Raw genomic sequence first — 23,627 nt, 5'->3', positions numbered from 1 at the left:
ATGAAAACAGCGAAGGCTTTAAAGTGGGTGATTAGAAAGTAGCGTGACTCCTCCCAATGACCTGTAACTCCTGCTCCAGGGTATCTGACACCCTCTTACGGCCTCTGTAAGCACTGTACCCACGTGCAAACTCCCACACTTAAGACACGCATGTACTTAGGCACAATTAAAATGACAAATCTGTTTTTAAAATCTTGAAGTAGAAATCGCACCACGTGGAGTTTGTTGTGGGCTTTTTGAGATGTTTTTAAAATGTTAGGTGTATGAGCATTTTGCCAACACATTTTCCTGTGCCTCATGGGTGTTCCTAGTGCCCAAGGAAGCTAGACGAAGGCATCGGATCTCATGGAACTGTACTGACAGGTGGCTGTGAGCCAGCATGTGGGCGCTCAGTACTGAACCCAGGTCCTCAGCAAGAGTTTCTCAGCCTGTGGTAGTTCCGGCAGCAGCGTCGTGTGGTCATTACCGCCCACACCGAGCCCTGAGATGCGACCATTCCCGTTCAGTCTTTGTGTTTCTTTTATTTAGTGGTGGAGTGTGGGGCAGGTGCTATTGCAGTAAGGGATCGGTGGAGAAACAGAAAAACTAATTCGAAATCCTGAATCAGCGCCTTTGCCGGTGTAAGAGAGGAGTGGGTTCCAAGTTCGCCACCATCGCTGCTGGCATTGTTCCTTCCGGTCCAAGATGCAAAGGCGCTGGAAGGTTCCGGACAGACAGCTGAAGTAGGTCGCTTTTCTCCAGGCTTGTCCCAGCGCTTCTCATTCCCAGAGTCGGCAGATGCTGCTGTGGCCCTGAAGAGAAGGACAAACCAGTTGTCATTCCTGAGAAATGGCGGGTGCCAGCCGACCACAGGCGTGAAGGATGCCTTTCGCTCTGTCCCTCGGAGGCCAGTCGCAGTGCAGACAGCAGAGGATCCTGGTTTACAGCTAGTTTGTTTGTGGCCTTTGGTCACCCACCACCCCGGAGAGAGGGCGGGAGGCATGAGGTGTCTGGCCGCTGAGTGATGACCGCAGAGAGCAAGTGTGCCTGCCCCCAGGGCACTGGGCAGAAGAGGAGCTGGGAGAAGCCTGGTGACGGGGCGCTCCACCGTGATCTAGTTTGCAGTGTCCTCCATTCTGTTCACTAAGGAGGAAGTACAGAAGCACGATTGGGCTGGAGCGTTGCTCCTTCAAAGACCAACTCAGAAACCTTCTCTGAGCCTCATGGGAATGTAAGGAGGAAATGAAGAACTTTGAGGGGAACATTTGAGGAAGAGATGCCAGAACAGAACCTTAAAAATACTAGTGTTCCAAGAGGGACTACTTGGAGGAGGGATGGAAATGGAGGAGAGAGAAGGACAGAAGCATATGTGAGAAAGAACAGTGATATATGTGTGTGTGGAAATGTCACCAAACCCATTATTTTATACACTAAAATTAAAAATGTTCACAGGCTTCGATGCAGACTTTTTACTTACTGGACCTGGTTAGAAGGAAATTGTCAATGACTTGTGCAAAAAGTTTATTTTATACAAGAGTAGGGTTTTATTTTTCTGAAGTTAAAAATACATGGTGAAGGAGCTGGGGAGTTGGACAGTACTTGCCCCCAGTCATGAGGACATGAGTTCGGATCCCTAGCACCCACATAAAACTCTTGGCATGGCAACACACACCTGTAATGCCAACAGAGAGGCAGAAACAGGGGCTCCCTGGGAGCGATCCGGTCTAGCCAAAGCTGGGAACTCCAGACCCTGTCTCAAAAAATAAGGTGGAGAGCAATGGAGGAAGACACTTGATGCCCATCTCCGGCCTCCACATGTGTGAATACACATGCAAGGATGTAGATACACATGTACATGCAAAAATACATAGTTTTTAAATAAATGGTGAGAAACTGACAGTGTTCTAAATGTCAAGTGATAGACATTAGTTGAGTAAATGATAACAGCCCCATATAATGGAATAGTACACCCACAATCTTTGTTTCATTCAGGTGAGTATTTTTGGTAGGAGAATAATCGGTAGGGATCAAGTGGTTACCATTTTGTGGTAATCAAGTGGTTACCACTTTGTGAAGTTGGTTCCCACCTCAACTTTCTTATTTTAGGTTTTTCTGTGTTGCCCAAATTTTCCATAGTAGATACGTGTATAATCAGAAAAATACATGTAAGGGCATCTTCCACGGGGTAGTATGTCTTAGTTAGGGGTAGCCTTATCTTTTCCAGTCATATATAGTATGTGCCTTCAATTTCACGAGCCTTAGAGCTGATGAAATACGACATATGAGGGAGGTCCTGAACACGGCCGTCTGTAATGTTCTTGTGAGTAAACTGTTGAATATCTAGCTGCAAGGGAAGCGTGAATGTGAACCTCTTGAGTGGCAGGCCCAGGGGGATGTGAACCAGTCCCAGGTCAGGGGGATGTGAACCAGTCCCAGGTCAGGGGGATGTGAACCTTTGAGTAACGGGCCAGGGGGGATGTGAACCTCCGAGTCGTGAGCTAGGAAGATGACTTCTTATTTCAGGATCAGGCAGGAGATGATCTTCCAACTTCTGCTCTGGGCCCAGACCACAGTGATGACAAAGGCAAGAAAGAACTCCTTTTACATCAGGCTTCTTGGAGCTCTCTGCATTGACTGGTACCTTTCTTTATCAAAAAGAGCTAGCCTTACACACAAAAAAACAAAATTGGATAATTTGAGGGTGAAACTGTGGCCTCTGTGGGGTTTGTGTCAGTATCCACCCTGCCCCCACTGTCCACACGCATCCCCCCCCCATATCTTGTTCCCTGCATGAAGTGCTGTCCCTGGGTACCTAGAACCCATTTTGGGCAAACATCCCTTGAAACCTAAATAGTGTTTGAAGCACAATAATCTTCTCTAGGATCTAATTTCATTTAGGAAAAAAAATACTATATTTGGACAAAGATGTGGGAGAAGGATTTCAGAAGCATTTTTGTTAGTTGGGCATGGTGGTACATGCCCTTAATCCTAGCACGCAGAATTCAGAAGCAAGAGGATCTCTGTGAGTTCTAGGCCAGCCTGGTCTACATAGCAAGTTCAGGAACAGCTAGGGCTACATAGAGACCCTGTCTCAGGAAAAAAAAAAAAAAGAGAGAGAGACATGTTTTGTTACTTGGCATCATATGCTTGTAATCCCAGCACTCAGTAGGCTTAGGTAGGGAGATCAAAAGAGCAAGGCCAGCCTGAGCTACATTAGGGAGATGCTGTAACTCATTCCATCCCTCAGAATACTCGTCTTTAGCCTGCGCTGCATGCAGCCCAGAATGAGAGCCTACTCCAAGGGTCACCTTCCGCATCTACAGACTGCTGCCTTGGGGAAGGAGTGCTTTCATCACAAGGAAAAAAAAATGTGTTGTCCCAAACTGAAGCAGGTGCCTTCCCCTGCTCGTAAACACTGTTCTTTTCAATCTAAAGCTGAGACCAGAAGCAAAAACACTCCCGGCTTCTGGAAGCTTCCCCACTTCATTTTAAAATAAGTGAGGCCAGCATGGAAATCCAGGCCTATAATCCCAACACACCAGAAGTAGAGACAAGAAGAATCAGAAGTTAAAGGTCATCCTCTGCTACCCAGCAAGTTGAGGCTAGCCTATGCTAAACAAGTCCTTGTCTCAAAATAAAAGAATAAGACAACACAATTTTACTTGGGGAGGTGGGATGTGGGGAGGGGGTTCCCGAGCATGGGCTGCTGAGGCCAGGACATGAGAATTACTGGTTTTGAGGAACATTGCTAACTTCAGAAATTCAAAATATACAAATCTTAGGGAAGACATTTTTCTAGGTAACATACACAAGAAAGTTAATGGAGCCTAAAGAGGATCCAACTCCCTCTTTAAATGTATTTTCTTAGGAGCTCCACAAATGTGGGCACTGGGGTCAGACAGAGTAAGCAGAAGGGGGAGTCTGGAGGGTCGAGTTACATCACACAGTAAGGTTTAAAAGAGACTCATTTGGTAAGTCTGAGGTTCAACTCAGATTTAAGGTTCACTGTCTCAAAGGAACAAAGAGAAAAGAGCTCCGAAACTGTCCCAGGGGCCATTTCTCGAGTGGCCTGGTTTCAATTCGATTTGAATTCAGAGGCAGCAAATGCTGGAATGTCCTCAGGAAAGCTAAAGACCTCCCACCCTCTCCTTCCCTCCCATTAGTGATTTTTATTGAAGCTTGAGGGTGACCTACAAGAGACACTCACAGTAAGTTTGTAATGCTTCTAATGTCATCTGGGAAGGGGCTTGACGATTTTCCCTCTTGTCCCAGTGCCACGGAGCTATGGGAAGCTACTTAACTTGAGGGAGAAGAATTCATGCAGATGAATTCCAAGTATTCTTGGGCTTTTTGAAGTTACAGTCAAAATCACCATCACTCCAGTGATATGAGTAATCCATCCATATTGTATCTTTACCATTTCTTAACTTTTTTTTAAAGTAACATGAATTCCATTCTGGAGGATAAGGGCATAGGGCAAGGGGTGTCCTCATTCAGCTCCACTGTGGGGGTACACAAAGAGGTAATGGAATTGTGGAAATGCAGATTAGCTGTAAAATAATTATTGAGTGGCTAATGACTCTCTTCTTCATAGCCAAGGAGCAAGAGTTCCTGTTTGGTACCACAAATTGAGTGCTAACCTCACCAGTTAACACCACTAAGGGTTCCTCGTGAAGATGACATTTGTTCAGAAAGGCTTGTACGAAGTGTGGGGTACGGACATGGCCTCAGAGTGGAGTCCTCTCCTATGTCCTGTCTTTCAGACTCCTCTTACGGGTACCTCTCTATCCCCTAGAGAGTAGCCAGAGATCGTGAGCCAAAAAAATAGTTTCAGTTGCCGGCAGGACAGTTGGGGGTGGGGGAGGGGGGCTCGGCCTAGAACAGTCAGATTCTCATTTGGATCTCTGAGGAAGCAGATAAGGTAGGGGCAGCGCACGCATCCGTGTTCATGCTGCCAAACCTGTGTCATGGCCCCGAGGTACCAGAGTGGTAGCGGCCATCAGTGAAAACTTCTCAGCATTTTAGCATTGCTGTATGTTGCTGTTGTTTTTTAAATCTGTGTAATTGTACAGAAATCTCAAAAGTGAAAGCCTAAGGGCTGGAGAGGTGGTTCAGCCATTAAGAGCACTTGTTGCTCTTCCAGAGGACCCAAGTTCAGTTGCCGACATCTGCATGACCATTCACAACCATCTGTGACTCCAATTTTAGGGAATCCTCCAACTTCCATGGGCATCAGGAATGCGTGTGATGCACAGACGTACAAGCAGGAAAAACACTCTACCCATAAAAAAATTTTAAAACATTAAATTAAAAATATAAGGTCGGATCCAAACATTGCCATTATTTTTTATAATCAGAACTATATTCTTGTCAACATAGAAACTATATGTTTGTAAACCATTCCTTGATTTTTTTTTTTCCTCCTCACCTAGAGGAAATTTCTGATCTTTTCTGGAGAGAAAATACTTGCTACAGAGCTGGTAACGTGTTCAGCCAGTAAAGTCCTTGCAACAGGACCTGAGTCTGATACCTAGAGCCCACATAAAAAAGCCACGTGGGGTGCCATGACATTGTCATCCCCTGCTCTGGGGTGCAGAGACAGGAGGATCACTGGCACTCACTAGCCACCTACATAGGTGTGTATGTAGTCTGTGTGTGTGTGTGTGTGTGACACATCTGAACTCTCTGTAGAAAGGCTGGGTTGTTGTTGAACATCGTGGGACTTGGACAGAGGTAAAAGTACTCTCTGGAATGTCAAGGGCAGGGCTCATAAACCTACAAGTCTTATCCCCCCTCTCTTCACCAAGATGCGGGGCCAAAAATGGTGTTCACAGGGACCCACCAGGAGAAGCTGTTGTCGGAGGCCAGCAAGACAAAGCCAGGTTGTGTGTTCAGTCTTTAAAAATGGCTGCCGGCAGAATACCCTGTTGGATTGAGACCCTTCCCCGCTCCTCTCGGCCTAACCGTTCTTCTCACAATCTAAGGAGCTCTCACTTCAAACTGCCCAACTTCCAAAGGACTAGTTTGGACTGGTTTGGGGAAGAAGGGAAGTTTCATTCCAATCCCAGAAATTCACAGAGGACAGAAACCCCGGCTTTGAGTAACAGTGTATCAAGCTAGACCTTACCCTGATTTGAGGCCAAAGATGGGAGTGTGTCACCAACCAACATCTGTTCTTGATCTTATCCGGGGCTAGTTCTTCTCCTGTACCCCCGCCCTTCCAGGTTCAGCCGTTTCCATGCATACGTGTTGCAGTCTTCTCTCTTCCCCATGAGCTGAGCTCCTCTCAGCATCTAGACCCTCCTGCAATTAAGTCCCCAATTTGTCCATTTCCTTCAGCCACTGCATGGTGAACACGAGGCAGAGACGGCAAAGCCCAAGATAGGTTTGTCTTCTCCTTTGACTCCAGTTCTCTGATCCTCAATCCCCAAGTTCCATACGGTCCAGACAGTTGAAAGGAATAGAAGCGCCTCCCAGAGAGCCTTTGGGGACGTGGAAGTTGGTTTCTTTGCCCTCGGCTCTGTAAAGGCCCAGTAGAGACCGCTGGGCTTCCATTGCTCTTAAACAGTATCAGGCATAATGGCTGAGGAGACAGCCCAGCGAGTTAAGCGCTTACTGGTAAGCTGGGCATGACAGCACACATCTGTAAAGCCAGCCCTAGAGGGCACAGCAGAGATGGACAGAGAGCTTGCCAGTCTCACCAATCAGTGGGCTCCAGGTTCAGTGCGTGGGAAGGGCACTGTCTTAAAAATCAAGGTGGAGAGTGATAGAGGAGGACACCAGCCCTAACTGACCTGGATTCTGCAGCTGCGCGCGCACACACAGGCACCCATACTTGCATATGTACATCACATTTTTTTCAAAGTATCAGGCATAAGACTGATAATGTACACAAAGAGTAAACAAACCTACAATTTTTTGAGAAGGGGGTATTATTATCATTTGTCTTTCTTTCTTACTTGTGTGGGGGGGGGGTATTGAAGGTAGAATCCAGGCCCTCATACAAGATCTTCAAATGTATCTGTCTCTAAAGTAAACATACTTGAAGAGGAAAAGCCTATACCAAATGGGGAAATTGCCCAGTGCCCGGTGTCCTGTGCCCTTCTCCTGTCCCTGCATTCTTCCCTCCCACCCTGAATTGTTTCCTCAGCAATACGCGTGGCATGGATTTACTAGTCCCTTTGGGTTTTACTTTCCCAATTGCTTACTTCCTTCAGCTCCTCAGGAACCTTGAGAAATAGTCTATAATACAGAAATAATGTTTAAACTAGGCGCCGTAATCCCAAAGAGTCACAGGTTCGAGATTCACCTGGTCTGTATCGCAAGATCACATCTCAAAGAAGGGAAAGAAAGAAAATCTAAGTTTGATTTCCCTGTACCTTTTGAAGGCAAGCCCCCTCTCTTCCTCCTTCAGACAAGGAGAGACTGTGGGTGCTGGCCCCTGGCTACTTTGAGAGGCACAGACAGAATGTTAGAATACTAGGAAGGGAGAAGGAGGGAAAAGGAAAACAGATTGGCTGGTGTCAACCATCTTGGGAATTTTGTTCCTCCTGAGGCCAGTGCGGGAAGGATTGCAGCAGCAGGCGCCCTGGGAGCCTGGGGGAGATTTGTAGCCCCTGCTCACAGTGTGGGAGACAGGCCAGGCAGGTACTGCCATCCATCTCTCAGGCCAGGGAGATTTCAGTGTTATGAATGGCAGTTTTTGCTTCACCCTCTGTCATCTGAAGAAAGGGAAGATTTTTTCAAAGGGAACGTATTTCATGTGTTCAACAGAAGACACAGGCCTCCAAGTCAAAACACAAAGCAAGCCTTTACCTGGGACCACCTGCAGATCGCAACTTCAGTTAGAAATTTTCAATGACCTAAAGGGCTCAGTGCTAATTTACTATTTTGTTTGAATAGCTTCTTCTTTAAGATTTATTTATTTTTATTTTATGCACATTGTTTTTGTTTTGTTTTGTTTTGTCTGCATGTATATCTATGTGAAGGTACCTGATTCCCCAGAACTGGACTTACAGACAGTTGTGAGCTGTCATGTGGGTGCTGGGAATTGAACCCAGGTCCTCTAGAAGAACAGCCAGTACTCTTAACTGCCGAGCCATCTTTTTAAACAACACCTCTAGTTCAGTTTAAAAAACTAATGGAAAAGGGCAGCACTATCCCATTAAAAAAAAAAATACAGCATACTGTGTGCTAACTTAAACATTATTTTTAAAATAAAAATATTTAACACAATATTTCTGTGGCAAACAAGTTGTAGCAATAAGATCCAAGTACTTCTCTGGCTGTTTCTTTCCAGGAGTGAGCGTAAGCCTAGGAAATAATTAGTTACTGTGCTTGTTAGGAAGACCACTTGTTAAAGCCTGAATCTGGCTGCCCTCACACTTTAACTCTGCCTTGCCAGGCTTTCGTGGACGTTAAGGGAAGCCTTTAGCAGGAAGGAGAAAGTTCGAGAGCCAAGTAAAAGAAGCATAGAATTAAAAGTTGTCCTCCCCTCGAGGGACGTGACTGCGAACAAGCTGTAAAGTGGGGAAATAAATAAATTAATGGGAAAAAATATCTCCTCCTCTCAGAGTAGTTTTGATCTTATTTCCTGTTGTTTTTCTGGCTTCCCTTCATCCCCAGAAAATATTATTAGGGCCTTGAAAATAGTCAAGACAAAAAAAAAAAAAAAAAAAGAAAATAGTCAAGACAAATACCTGCTTGTGCTATTTATTTCTAGTCCCACACAATGTTTTAAACATGATGTGCTAAGTTTATATTTACAGACATTAAATTCCTTTATCTCTCTTGTATGTATGCATACATGGTTTTCATGCTTGTGTGTGCGTTCGTGTGTGTGTGTGTGTGTGTGTGTGTGTGTGTGTGTGTGTGTGTGTGTGAAGGTCCACAGACACCAGCGTGTGTGAATAGGAGGCCCACATGGAAGGTCTTCCTTGATCACTCTCCTCATTTTTTCATGTCTTTGCACAAGGTTTTGTTAAGCATCTTTACGGAACGACATCCGCCTCCAAATTCATCTGCCAAGACCCTGTTATGCCAAAGGCGCTGGCTGGGGCATGGCGGGTGGCTCTGGCTTCCCACCCTTCTGTTCTGAGACGGGGGTGGTGGGCAAGACTTCTTCTCCTACGTCACAGACTCCTAGGAGGGCTTGCTGTGCGAAGGGCCTGCTGTGGTGTGCTTCTGTCCCTTATGGAGAGTGGGACCAGGAGCTGTGAAGCATCCGGGAAGCTCTGAGGGCAGAAGGCCAAGGCCATGGAGTTTGTGGATGGCCGGATGATCCACAGTAGGGACCCCTGTTAACTCTCTTGACACATTCCACAGTTTTCATTGAGGTGGGGTCTCTCAGCTGAACCTCTAGCCTATAACTTGGCAATACAACTAGTCAGCTGATCAGCAAAGAGGCTGGCCAGCTTGCTGTGGGACCCCTTCTCCACCCTCCTGTTGCTGGAACTGTAGGTGGACCAACGCTCCTACCCAGCCTTTATATGGGTGACGAGGACTCTAGGCCCCGAGCTTACATAGCAAGGGCTTTGGCCCTTGAGCTATCTCTCCAGCCCAAGCACACTGACATTATTTCATCTACCCCTTTGATTTATTTGTTTAATTTTGACACAGGATCTCAGCATGTAACACAGACTAGCCTGAAACTGATGGTCCTCCTGCCTCAGCTCCCTGAGTTCTGGGATTATGGGCAGGTGAACACCTAGGTTCTACACTTGATCTATAGGTAGGGTTTAACATCTCTGCCAGATCTCTGGTAATCATATGGGCTCAAGCAAATGGAAAAATGACAAACTAGAAGTAGGTGTGAGGAGATGAGCCTCAGTGGGCCAGAAAGTGGTCTTTGCATGTGATAAAGAGGCTGCAAAGCTCTACCAGATAGTACCTTGCAAGTGACTTGACCTTGTTCTTCTCAGTTTCCACGGTGAGAAGCCAGATTCACTTCACTGGCTAGATTACCCCGGAGGCTACCTCTCTATCCTTCCTGCCCATTCTCCTCCTCACCTAGCCCCCGTCTAATCTCTGCTCTACCCGACCCCCGCCAGTCCTGGAATGATGCATTTATCATCTTAGCTTCTGAGAGCCTACTCCAGCTCCTGTTGTCCCCTGGTCCCATCAGATAACTGGCCTGTGTCCAGGCCTGTCTGTGGCTAGTCATTCCCCCACCACACTGACAAGGATGGTTTCCCACACACCCAGCAAACATTCCTTCTCTTCTCCACTCACACAGAGATCTACAATTCCCTCTAGACTTCCAGTCAAATCCTCTTTTACCCTCGAACCTGCTGTTAAGAAGCAGTGAATTTTCAGTCGTGGACCAAGCAAGCTAGCCCTTGAGTTCAGTGTCTTGCAACTCCACCCAGGCTGTTTCTACCTTTGAGTGCAGGAGCTAAGAAACTCTCATTGAGGTTCACATTTCTTCTCAAACTGTTTTTTGCCATTTTATCCCCAAGTCTCAAGGTTAAGAAAATACCTGGGCCAGTTTTATTGTTTAGATCTACCACGTGTGTGTGTGTGTGTGTGTGTGTGTGTGTGTGTGTGTGTGTGTGATCCTTCACGTGTTCCTGCATGTACACACTTGCACACATGCACACACAGAGAAGAGCATTACAGGGCGCACACAGTGTAAAGTACAAAAATGGATGCTTCCTTTCAGCTCCACCAAAATGCCCCTACTGTCAACGCACATAGAAAGAATACATGAAAAAAATATCCAAAGGGGTTTGCATGTGTAAGGCCCAGAGTCAACCAGCTTTCTGCACCCACCCCCAGATCTGCCTGGCTCTAGGCCCTCCCTGACATGTAATCGTTCTCCGAGAAGCTTGTCCAGACCAAGATGCATACATGTAAAAGACCAAGTCCAGATTTCAGGCCCTGCCCTTCCTCAAGCCCCACCCTGCTGCCCAGTCCAGCAGGCCCATACTCTTACAGATGCTAAGAGGGTGCCTATGGCATGAACTTCTCCAGAGGTGATGAATTAAGGATCTTATTACCTCCCAACGGGGCACCAACCACAAACCAAAGGAACACTTCCACTCAAGGCTTATTTTTGGTGAACCAATGAGTTTAATTAAGGGTACTCACAGGAGCAGGGGTGAGAATTTTTGTTGTTGTTTGTGTTTTGTGCGTATGTGTTTGTTTTTTGTTTCTGTATTTTTGTTGTTGTTGTTGTTTTGTTTTGTTTTTTAAGGAACATGGGCAACGTATGAGCAGCTATACCACTGAAGAAAATGTCTCTTACTTTCCCAGCAACATTATGTGTGTGTTCTCAAGGAGCGGTGGGGCTTATGGAATGCTCACAGGTCCAATCTCAGGCATGTTTTCCTTATGGTAGTCACAGCTGCTGAGTTCAAGAGGGCTTACCCAAGGGCAGCAGTCCACGCCAGCCCCTGCCTCAGCCTCATGTGCTCCTGTGGTTTGCCTACAGATGGGCCCAGCTGTCATGAGGCCATGCCCTGACCCTCCCTGCAGCAGCATTTTGGGGGCAGGGGTGTAGAAATGGGTCTCTCTATTTGGAAGAAGCTCCTTCCAGACGGTCAGAGCTGAGTCTCCTCAGCCACTGTCCCCAGGCTGGTGGAGGAGGTTCAAGGCTTCTCCCGTGAGCCCTGAGCTCTGACTCGTTCCTTCCTCCCTCTCATAGCCACAACAGCACAGCTCTCCTTTTGGCAGCGCGGCAGCTCTCTTGTCTATAAATGGAAACATTGGCCGGTCTCCCAGTATAACACAAGATAGGCCTGTGTATCAGTTATGCAACCTTGGCCTTGAGAACTTTATCGGAAGGCTGGAGGCTGGGAGAGGAAGGTCTGGACCTGGGGGAGAGAGCTCAAGAAAAAAGGCATCCTAGTTGTGGACAAACAGCTAGGACCATTCTCCTCCCTGTCTGTCAGTCAAAGAAAGTAGACATTTGATGGGCGGAGACCCTAAGGGCAGTTGACAGACCATTAGGTCTGTGAATCCATGACGCCTGAGGGCAGCCCCTTGGAAGAGGGCCAAAGCTATGCTGGCCTCCTTTGCTGCCTTGTCCTCAGCCCTGGTGACCCAGCTCTTCTTACAGCCCATGGAGAAGACTTGTGCAAGTGGTGATCTCCCCGAACCTTCCAAGGTTTTCCGTTTAGTTGTGTCTTGTTGATACAGAGTCTTCTCTATGTAAACCTCCTGACCTGGAACTGGGTACCCCAGGTTGGCCTGTGCGATAGTTAATATTGATTGTCAGTGTGACAGGCTTTAGAATGACTAAGGAGACAAACTTTCGAGCACATCTGAGAGGGAGCTCTTAGACTGTGTTAGTTGAGGTGGGAAAACCCACCCTGAACATGGGCTGGGATCCCAGACTTTGTAGAAAATGGGGGAGGGGCACAAGATAAACATCTGTGTTTATCTCTCTGCTTGTCCGCTGTGGATGTGGTGGGACCAGACTCCAGAAGCGTGGTGTGCCTCACACTCCTGCGCCAATGACTTTCCACCAGGGTGGGAAATACCCTCAGACTATGAGCGAAATAAACCCTTCTGTGGTGTTTTGAATGAGGGGGGCCCCCATAGGCTCATATGTTTAAATGCTTAGTCACCAAGGAGTGGAACTGTCTGGGAAGGATTAGGAGGCTTTGTAGGAGGAAGTGTGTCACTAAGAGTGGGCTTCAAGATTGCAAAAGCCCGTACCAAGCCCCCTTCTCCTTTGCCTGCTGCCTGTGTATCAAGATGAAACACTCTCAGCGACTGCTTCAGCACCACATCTGTCTGCTTCCTACCATGATGATCATGGTGTCACCCTCTTAAACTGTAAGCAAGCCCCCAATTAAATAGCTGGCTCCTAAGTTGCCTTGAGCATACCATCTCTTCATGGCAATTGGATAGTAACCAAATAAGTTAGTAACTGAGACGCCTTTTTTCTTTCCTTCTTTCCTTCCTTCCTTCCTTCCTTCCTTCCTTCTTTCCTTCCTTCCTTCCTTCCTTCCGCTGTTTCTATCAGTATTTTGTCAGAGCAACAGAAAAGGAAACTGATATAGCCTGGAGCTCTTCCACCCCCAAAGCTCTGGGATTTCAAGCATGCTCCACTGTGCCAGGCTCACTCTGTGGCCCTAGCCGTCTCTGTGGTTTCCAGCCTAGCATGAAGAAACACCACAGAAAGCAGAATAGTTCCACCAAAGATGAGATGGGATGTGGAAGGTGGTGGCTTGTCCTCCTGAGCCGTTCCTGGCATTCAAGAGCTTCCCAGTAGAGCAATGAAAGCCAGCTGCACATGCGTCCCAGGCCTTGGAAGCTTTCCATTGCGCCATGCAGAGTAGAAAGTAGAATCAGAGGGAGGTAGCCATGTGCCAGACGGGACCTGGTTCTTCATGAACTATGTTCTGTCCCATGTCAGTTCAGACTGGCTCTTAATGAGCTTGTCGGACTCGTAATACTTAAGTGACACGTGCCTGTGATCTCAGCGCTTGGGAGGTGGGGCAGGAGGATCAGAAGTTCAGGGTCATCCTAGGCTACACAGCAGGTTTGAGGCTTTCTAGATTACATAGGGTCTTGTCCCCAACCAAAACCAAGCAACGAAAAGGTAACATTTGTTTAGAAATCAAGTACATTCATGCTCAGCAGGCCAATGCTGCCAACCCTACCAACTTGAGTTTAGTCCCCAAGACCCACGTAGCAGGAGAGAATTCACTCCTGAAAATTATTTTCTGGGCTCCATTTGCACGCCTTGGCTCACAAATATCTCCACACATACACACAATAAACAAACAAATAAATATTTATTTCAATAGATGAAGTAACTTAAAAGTATCATCCATTCACAGTATAAAAAAAAATTAAAGTGTAAAAATTGGAGCTGGGAATGGTGAAGCTCATCTCTAATCCCAGCACTCAGGAGGCAGAGGCAGGAAGATCTCTGTGAGCTCAGAGACAGCCTGGTATACATATCACATTCCAGGCCAGCCAGGGCTACCCAGTGAAACCTGTCTCTCATTACATATATAATATATAATATTAATTAATATATTAATCCCTGTCTGACAATATTGCCTGTGGCTAGGGTTTCAGAGATATTTTATTTCTTCTCTGTCAGCTGCATGTTGTAAGCTTTCCTCTGTATGATTAGACAGTCCAAGAAGACATGTTTTTTATTGACTGCCTCACATTCATAGTGTGGATGTGCCATAATTTATTTAATCAGGCTGCTATTGTTGCACACTAATGAACTTTTAACCAATTTAGAGAGTTGCTTTGGTGGTGGAATTAAATGCAACAAAAGGATCAAAAGGACTCTATAATTTACATCAAAGGCAGAGGAAAAGCATAACTCTGAAAGTTGTGTTTCCACCGCAAGGAGGGATTGTAACTTTGGTCAAAGCACTGATAAGAAAAACTGGTATTTTTTGTTGTTTTTTTCCCTGCCCAAGAAAGTCCTTGAAAGCCTGGCCTTGTCCTTGGTGGTGTTCTCATGTCTTCACAGAGTACTACCAACTTTAACCCTCTCCTTAATATTCAGCCGAGGGCCCCACCAGACACCCAAAAAAGCAGTCTTTCCCCCATACCTCATATTCACTTAGGCTAGAATTCATCGTGCCCAGTTAGCTGAACTCTGCAAACATTAAGCTTGTTGCATCTGTTCCTTTAACCATGCTGGATGTTGGGGGGAAAACACACAAAAGCTTCTATCCTCAAGGAACAAAACATCCTTCCAGGAATGAGCCAATAAGATATCTTCCTGCCAATAAATTGTAACTTGTATTGTAAGTGTTTGAAAAGTTGGAACTTTCTGTTTTCCCATTTTACAGAGTTTGACTTGGTAGGATGTGCTGTTACACATATGCCATAATCAGGAGCATGGACATATGCTTTTGCCTACTAAGGAAAAAGGGGGAGGATGTGAAGGCAATTGTAAGATTAACAATGGTTACCTTGGAATGCGATAAACAAGTATTGCCTCTTTTATTTTTTTTTTTTACTTTCCTACATTGCTTTTAAAACTTCTGTGACTGGGTGGGTGAGAGCAGGAGAGCCAGCAACATGCCTGTTTTAAAGGTTTTGTTTTTAATCACATATATATGCATGTATCTGTGCATGTGAGTGCAGATGCCTGTGGTGACCAGAAGAGGGCACTCGATCATATAGCTGGAGTTACTGGTGGTTGTGAGCTGCCTGGTATGGGTGATGGACTGAATGTTGGTCCTCTGCAAGAGCAGTACCCACTCTTAGGAACCCAACCATCTCTCTAGCTCCGAATGCATGTTTTCAATACAGACATCCCTCAGAATCTGGGCGTGTGGGTCCAGGACAAACACCCAAACACACCAAAATCTATGGCTGCTCGAGTCCTTTATCTAAACTATCATGAGATATACATATGACCTGCACCTCCTGTAAACTCCAAATCATCTCTAGATCACTCGTAATACCTTAAAAACATAAATGCTGTGTAAATAGTTGTTAATGTTGTGTTGTTTAGGAAATAATGACAAGAGAAAAGTCTGGATATGTAGTGCATGGGTGCGATTTGTTTCAGATATTTTCAATATGTGGATCAAAAACCTGTGGCTCCTTCTTTTTGCTGCCTTCGGTGTCTAAGTGGACATCATCCACTCATTGAAAGTCGAGAGAGAAAACCAAGTGTAAAGTCCTGGTCTCTTTTCCGAAGAACTAAGCTAGAAGCACAACATTCACTCCATCCTGAAAGTATACCATACACCAGGGAGCTCTGGCATGGGCTGGGGAGATCGCTCGGTAGATAAAATGCTTGCCAAGCAAGTCTGAGAGCCCCGGTTCTATGCCAAGCACCAGGTTACAAAAAGCTTGTAATCTCAGGTTTGGAGAGCCGGAGTCAAGAAGGCCTTGCTGGTCAGCCAGTCTGCTAAACCCAGGAGCTCCAGGCTCAGTGAGGAGCCCTGCTCAAAGAATACTGGAGAGGACAGTAGAGTAAGACAGCGGACATCAGCCCTTGTCTGCCCTGCTCTTTCTGTCTCTCTGTGTTTCTGTCTCTCTGTGTTTCTGTCTCTGTTTCTGTGTGTATGTCTCTGAGAGAGAGAGAAAAGCCCAGAAATAACAGTACTAACCAGAAGATGGTTTTCACGTCTTCATGGTGTGTGTCAATCATGGTCCCATAGAAGAGCTGAAGTCCTCCTCAGATCTATGTCACCCCACCCCCACCCCCACCAGGAAAACAGCTTCTTAGTAGTAGAATCCGCCCTGACTTGTGACTGTTCGAGCGAAACACTTCCTACATTGACAGTCACAGTCTTAAAACTGAAAAGCTTGGGGCACACAACCACCGCACATTACACAGACAACAGGCGTCTCACCTCGCAGTCCAGGCCAGCCTTCAACCTGTAATTCTCCTGCCTCTGAAGTACTACTGTTACAAGCTTGTGCCAGCACACCCGGCTGAAAGCAAACCTTTCAATGCAACCTTCTCAAATCATCTTAGAAACAGAGGTGTTGGGGGACTCTGGTGGGAGTTCCTTGTAAGCTTCTTTCCAACACCACAGAGAAAAAAAGCTTATTCTTGAAAGCGGAAATTCATACAAGATTGCCACCACCCTCTGCCCTGACACTTGGTGGACTTCAGAGAGAACTCAGGTTTTAATTTACTTTGTTTCATCGCCCCACTTACGGCTGAATGGCCTAGTCTCCTGCCCCCACCCCAGCCTTTTTTTTTTTTTTTTTTAATGTCGAAGAAGATAACACAAAGGCATCCTGATTTGGAGTCTCGGGCAACAATAAAAAAAATGTCTTTTGTGTTCACATTTAGTTTCATCCTTTGATTTTTATTGTTTTTAATTCTGATAGTTTCTATTTTTTATTCTGGGTCTATCCTTTCCCTTCCCGTCACCCTTTTTATTCCAGAGTCTTCTCTGGAGGAATTGTGCGGCCTGCTCAGTTAAGACCAGGTGTATGTTGTGGTGCTAGAAAAGTTCAGATCCCAAAGATGCCGCCGCCAGCTGTGGACAATCAGAGATGCTCCTCAGCCTCTCAGAGACCTGTGCCATCTAATCAGCCGAATGAGTCTGATTGCACAGGTAAATGCACGTAGCAGAGCCTTTGCCTCATTCCTCACGCAAGTTCCTTATCATTTTCTATTGTGGCCCTTCGGTCTCCTCTTTACTGGAAGAAAACCCTTTCGAACCAGAGGGGATATTTGTCACACCACAGCTTTCTTTCATGCTCCCCTGGAGAAGTTCAGCAAGGGAGAGCATCCCCAACCTCCAACCCCACCCCCCAAATCCCTTGGTCTTGGCTACCCTTCAGCTTCCAGAGCACAGCTGCATCCTTCTAGGAAGAGTTATGGTCCCTGGTTCCCTTGAGAATTCTTAGGTCTCTGTGACAGATATCACTGACCTGAGCAGCCCTGAGCAGGGAGGGGAAGTTTTATTCTAAATGTGGAAGATTTTGCACTAAAACCAGAGCAAGCCTGCACTCAGGCTTGATTTTGAAAATGCAAGTTTGCAATCAAATCAGGACCAGGCTGCAATCAGCCAGGATTACTCGCTCCAGTAATTCTCCAGCTACTACAGGGTACCCCATCACCTGGAGAACCTGGCCTGATTCCGAAGACCTGGTGGAACCGGGAATCTGCATGTCTGCCTCTCCCAGGGAGTGCTAACGTTGGTGAGCCCGGACCACACGCTGAGGAGCTGTGCTCTCTGGGTGCAGCCCATCGCTGCACCCAGAGCGCTCCTGCGGAATGAAGTGGGGGGGCTTCCCATCTTCTTAGCGTTTTCATCTCCAAAGTTTTCATTGTCAGTGACCGCTTTTGAATGTGATCTTCATTTCAAGGGACTCTGGATGGAGACACGGCCTGCCTGTGTCTCTGGGAGTCACAGCCTGGGTCTTTTGGGTGATGGATTTGTCCCGCCTGCTGCTTACTGAAACTCTTGCTGGTGTCCTCTTCCATAGAAACTTAAAACTTGCCTTTGCAGACAGCCTCTAATTACTGGACATGAAGTCTTTGGGTACATACAATTTAGATAAAAATTCATTTTACACCAAAATCGGTTGATTTTTCCCCCCATTACTTGACCCAGTTCAGTGTGTGTGTGTGTGTGACATGGATTTGTCTCTGTTCAATTATTGATTTATTCCAACTCTTCCTTGCCTACAACAGCCCTACCTCTGTCCATGTGCTGTTTCCTCTGGCGATTTCCAGGCTAACAGGCACTCGCTGAGCGGTGGTACTGAACAATGTGTCCGCCCCAGAGCGCAAAGCCGAGCTTGGGGGGCGGGGGGGGGGGGGAGGGCACCCGCCCTGCCCGCGACTCCTGGTCTTTGTTAGGATCACCCAACAGTGAGGCAGCCCGGAGCTCCCGCGGCACTCCTGCGCGCCTAGCCCCAGCCACCCCGAGGACTTGTAAGCAGATAGGCTGGAGTTGAAGAGGCTAAATTACGCCCCGGGGGACTTTTTAACGAAAGCCCTAAATTTCATCGGGGCGACTGGTAGGCCACGCGGTTGCACAGTGAGCCACGTCCCTGCTCCCTGCCCAGGCTTTGTGCAGCCCTGGCTAGAGGAACCCCCCGTCCCCTCCAACAGCGAGGTGGTCCTGGGTCCGGCCGCCACTGTCCCCTCGCATCTCCTCCGGCTCCCGGTCCTTCGGTTTCCCTCCACGTCCTCTTCCTGCCCCCTCCCCAAGGCCCTCTTCCCTCCGGCTGGAGAAAAGTCGGTAATAAGAAACCCGTTCTTTCGTTCAGTGTCAGTCAAAGAGTGGGTAAGGGAGAGACCTCCGCCCACCCCCCACCCCCAAGATGCGCGGCCATGGTGAGAGAACTCATTTTGTGCAAAGAGGGCCTCGAGCCACCAGGGAATTCCTGGATTGTCTCAGGCTGTCGTGTGAGATGTCCATCACGCCGTGCGAACACCATCTGCTCCGTATTATGCTCGCAGTTGCCAGGCTACCTGCTGTACGCAGGAACACTTGACTGCCTGGCTCCACGTCCGCAGCGGCGGCCCGGGCGGGGCGGGGAACCCAGCCCTGATTAAGCCATCTGCGGTGGGCGGGGGCGGGGAGGGGGTCCTCAGCGCGCGGCCTGGAGTGCCGTCTCGGGCTCACACCACCCTCTGCTGGGCTGCCGGCAGAACGGCAGCTGCTCAGAAGAGTGCCCCCGGGGCCACCTGGAGAAGGCTGAAGCCCAGGGTCTGCTGGATCCGGGTACCCAGGATGTCGCATCCTATCCTTCCCAGGAACCAAGGATCTTCCATACCCGCAGCATCCCTGGCCCTTATCACCCAAATGCTGCTTGTTCTCGGGGGAAACTAAATCCCTTCGGAGAAAGCAAGTTCCTCCACAAGTCGGTTTATAAATAAACAGCTGTTCTTGGAAGATATTTTTATCGCCTCTGATTTTTTAAGTCGGAAACTGCCTCTTTGGGGGAAGCTAGAGCGTTTTGGGTTTTTTTTTTTTTCCACCCTCCTACCTCACTCCAGCCATAGAAAATTGTTAAGCTCTTGTCCCTGGAGCGGAAGGTGCATGTGTAAGACAGGCTCTTTGGTTTTGATCTCTTTTTCCTCCCCCTTATTTTACTGAGAGTGTTTGGAGAGCCAGGAAGGTCTAGGTAGCGATTCAAGGGGATGAGAATGTATTAAGATTCCGGGTGGAAAGCAAGGGAGGTCGCTGGGCTGGGAGTAGCGAACAAACCAGTAATTAAAACTAAAAATACTGCATCATTTGGCTTCCAGGCATCACATGTCGCATGACGAAAGCTCGCTCTGGTTTTCTCTAATTGCACAACCCAGTGTGCGTCCTCCTTAGAAACGAGAGCAGGGGCTTGGAACCCTGGAACTTGACAGCCTATTTCTCATTAAGCCCTCTTCGATTCGAGGGTAAAAGAAGCCTTGTGACATAAACAGCCTCCTGCAAAGGCCTCATTTGTAAAGCCAGTCACTGTGGCTTTCACACTTTGGGACACACACCTGTGTGCTTGCTGCAAAGCCCCGAAAGATGTTGTGTTGGGAAGGCAACGTTCTAGCCATTGGGTGGTGTAGTCTGTCTTTCGAACCCTAACAACTTTGGGGGCAGGGCCATTTGGGGAACGAAAGTAACCCCAGAGGTCATACCTTGAGTGTGTCCACAGGGACAAGGCATAGCTGGGTCTATGAACACCATCTCATTGTATTTTCCCAGCGGAGAGAAGGCTAGGAAAGCAGTCCTTCACTCCTGGCTGCATTCCTCGGCTGTGCAGGGGTCACATGGCAATCAAATCTCCAAGTGCACTGAAGGAAACCAAGACCAGAGAAGAGAAAGAACAGCCCTTTCAAAAACAAGCTAAAGGGACTGCTATCTTTCCTTGGATCTCATTTTTCCTTCTAGTCTCTCTCCATCAAAACTGGGATATATTAAACAGACTGAAAATGCATGGGAGGAGAACTGTTATCTGTCCTTTTGCTTGCTGGCCATCTATACTCCAGTGTTAACTCGTTTGTGAAAGTGTTAAGTTGATCAGTCAATTTGTCTCCCGAGGAGGCAAGAAACAGCTTGATCCTGTAGAAGGGAGGGGCTTAGAAACAGGTAGCAAGCAGAACTGGAAGATAAGGGAAATCGCTCATGTACCTAGACCCCTGCAGCCTTGCAGAGCATTCATCTTTTAGTGTAAGGTCCTCTGGTGGCATTAGGAATATTTCACAGCTCTCTCCCTGACTGCAGAGAACGTGCGTAAATAAAAGCACCTATCGTGGACTGGAGAGCTGGCTCGGCAGTTACGAACACAAACTGCTCCTCTCAGACCCGAGGTTTGTTCCCAGCACCCAAAGCAGGAGGCTCACAACTGCCTGGAACTCGGGCTTCAGGGATTCCAATGCCCTCTTCAAACCTCTGTGGGCACCTGTATATACATAACATTATCTATCCAGTACATATACAAAAAAAAAAAACAGCTCATATGTAGACAACAGACTGTTCTGATATGTGTGCTTCGCACTGTGGACTCATAGTTCAGGGGAGGCCAGAGGGAGTGAAGAGAATACCAAAGTGGACTTGACGTCAGCACTCTGGCTCTCTTAGGGGCCATCCTGTCAGTGGTGGAACCTGAACAGCTACACAAACCAACCCTGTCTCCCTCGGCTATTGTTTCTGGGCCAGTAGAAGCGATTTGCTTTGTTTTGCTTAGCCCATTTTGTTTGGGTGCAGGGAGGCAGAGTGAGCCGAGGCGCAGCATGGGTCACCAGAAAGGACCCCCAACCTGTCTGGGTCAGTACCAGATGAAGAGTGAAGCAGGGGTCAGCAAGCCCTGGCTTACGGGGCGCCGACCCCAAACTGGCCCCGGAGAGGCAGACGTAATCTTATCTCCGTGCTCTGAAAGAAAATTGCCAGCCTGATCAACCACATCTATCTCAAAACAGTGGCGACTCAAGAGGGGAGGATAGACTAAAATCCAGCTTGGATTGTGGGTTCTTATCAGACCTCATGAGAATGCCTCAGGTGAGCGCCATTTTACTGAGTGCCTCCTGTGCTCCGGTCGCTTGACACCAGTGAATCAGAAGGAAGGGTTGTCCCCACAGAGCATTCAGAAAGCCTTTGCCGTTGCCAGTGGGTTGACAGAGTGTCTAGAAACTGAGTTGTTTGTCCACACACCTTCTGTGCCCGTTAGCCTCTTGTCCTGGTAGCCTCCATGGTCCAGCTGCATAGACTTCCGTTCTGAGGGCGTTCCCCCCAGATAGCCCTTGGAGTAGCTATTTACATTACCCCTGGCCCCTGGGGGTCAGTCCTTAAAAGTTGCTGTCAACTCTCCGACAATTCATTATAGAATCAAGAGTCTCAATCCAGTCAGTCCCTGGTGCTGAAATTATCCCAGACACAGGAGACACAATTCTATTTTTTTAAAGGGATTAGGAGATTACATAGCTTTTTAAAATGTATTGTTTCTCATTCCATGTCTATAACTCACCTTGATCGTATTTCCTGACCATTATCTTCTTGTGCCCTTCCCCCACCAACTGAACCCCTTTCTCTAACCAGGAAGTCTCTCCTGAGATTATATAACCTTTGGCCAAAATAATACATTTCTGGCTCCTACTATCAAACCTCTGTGTGACAGAATTTAAAGTGCACTCGCGAAATGAATTAAAACACATGTACGCACAAAAGCGGGTGTTTTGGTTTGCTAAACTAACATCCAGCATCAGGTCATTTGCTAACCCACAGCAGCAGTATGTGTCTTCCAAGTAGGGCTCTCCTGTTTCCGGAGACGTCCATTTCTGGCAAAGTAGTCAGTGAGCAGTAGGGTTCTGAAGAAAGGCAAGGGTGGGTACCGCCTTTGAGATTTATGGTGAGCCCAGCCTGAGGGTATTTCCTTCCTTAGAGAAGCAGAGTGTTGTAATCCCAGGGCACGGCCACGCACCATCCCATCTGAAACAGACGAACTGGCCTCCCATTTCCCAGACCTAGCTCTGTTACTATTCCTGCCCTGTAGACTCTAGTTCTACCACGGTGAGGACAACAAGATGCTTTCTATGGAGGTGTATGGAGGTACACTGCCCAGGACCCCTGGAATCTCCCAGTTATAATCTTTGCCACATTCCCCTTCCCAGAAGTTTCCCGGGACATGGCAGCGTCCTAGCAGAATTTCTAACCTGCTTTCTTCCGGTCTCTCTAGGAGCAGCATGCAGTTGGTCTTCCCCGGAACACAGGCCCCATGCAAAACTCTGTGCCCCCGGGGTCGGGAAGCATGGTCTCCGGAGCCAGTCCTGGGGGTCTCGGCTTCCTAGGCAGCCAGCCCCAGGCAGCCATCATGAAGCAGATGCTACTGGATCAACGAGCCCAGCTGATGGAGCATCAGAAGCAGCAATTCCTCCGGGAGCAGAGGCAGCAGCAGCAACAGCAGCAGATCCTGGCCGAGCAGGTAGGTCGAGTGCCCCAGGGCACGAGCCATCAATTCGGCCAGCACTGACTTGGCACCTGCCGTTGGTGAGAAAGTCATCAGTGTCCCTGTCAACGTGCATATAGACCAGCCCTTCACAGGAGCGTAGAAGAACCTGTGGAATCTGCACCTTTTCAACCAGCTGGGCTTTTCTCCCATAGTGAATCGGTTTGTTCCTTAAAGACAGGCGTCGACCATCAGTGCGCTGGTCCATTTCCTGAAGACGGTTCTCCAGCTCATGCCTGACTCCCCTTCTCCTGATTGCTGGTACAGCATGTGGTAGGGACTAGCCCACAGTCACCACAGGCCCTGATATTGCTACGTGAAGTAGTAATAATACGAATAGTTAATGGGCCAGGAAGATACAGACCTTATTTCACCTGTAGAACCTGTGTAAAGAGCCAGGCATGGCCATACTCCATCATTGTTCCACCACTGGGAAGGCGAATCTCTAGGGCTTGCTAGCCAGCCAGTCACCCTTCCTAAACCAGCAACCTCCAGACCAGTGAGGTCCTGTCTCATAAAATGAGGTCTATGAGGGATGAAACTATGTGTTCTCTCTCTCTCTTTCTCTCTCTCTCTCTCTCTCTCTCTCTCTCTCTCTCTCTCTCTCTCTCTTTTCTTTCTCTCTCTCTCACACTCACAAACAGAAAAAAATATTCATAGGAATGGCCCCTATGGTTTCACGTGTTGAAATGTTTGGCTATAGATGGTGACGCTATTAGGAGGAGAGGCCTTGTGTGTCCCTCTGGGATCTCCTATGCTCAAGCTACGCCCGCTGTGGCACAGTTCCCTTCTTCTGCCTTCGGATC

The 23,627-nt window shown here is 47.7% G+C and overlaps 1 protein-coding gene across 1 annotated transcript in view; it reads left to right on the top strand.

Moving 5' to 3' along the window:
• Positions 1 to 23,627, top strand: part of Maml3 (mastermind like transcriptional coactivator 3) — a 403,303-nt gene that overhangs the window by 371,090 nt on the left and 8,586 nt on the right. The window contains exon 3 of the mRNA XM_060378296.1: positions 22,552 to 22,797. Within this exon, the coding sequence (XP_060234279.1) occupies positions 22,552 to 22,797 (246 nt within the window). The remainder of the gene's footprint in view (positions 1 to 22,551; positions 22,798 to 23,627) is intronic.

The sequence above is a fragment of the Meriones unguiculatus genome, chromosome 2, assembly GCF_030254825.1.
Source record: "Meriones unguiculatus strain TT.TT164.6M chromosome 2, Bangor_MerUng_6.1, whole genome shotgun sequence".
Taxonomy (NCBI): domain Eukaryota; kingdom Metazoa; phylum Chordata; class Mammalia; order Rodentia; family Muridae; genus Meriones; species Meriones unguiculatus.
This window is presented reverse-complemented; position numbering and strand designations above follow the sequence as displayed.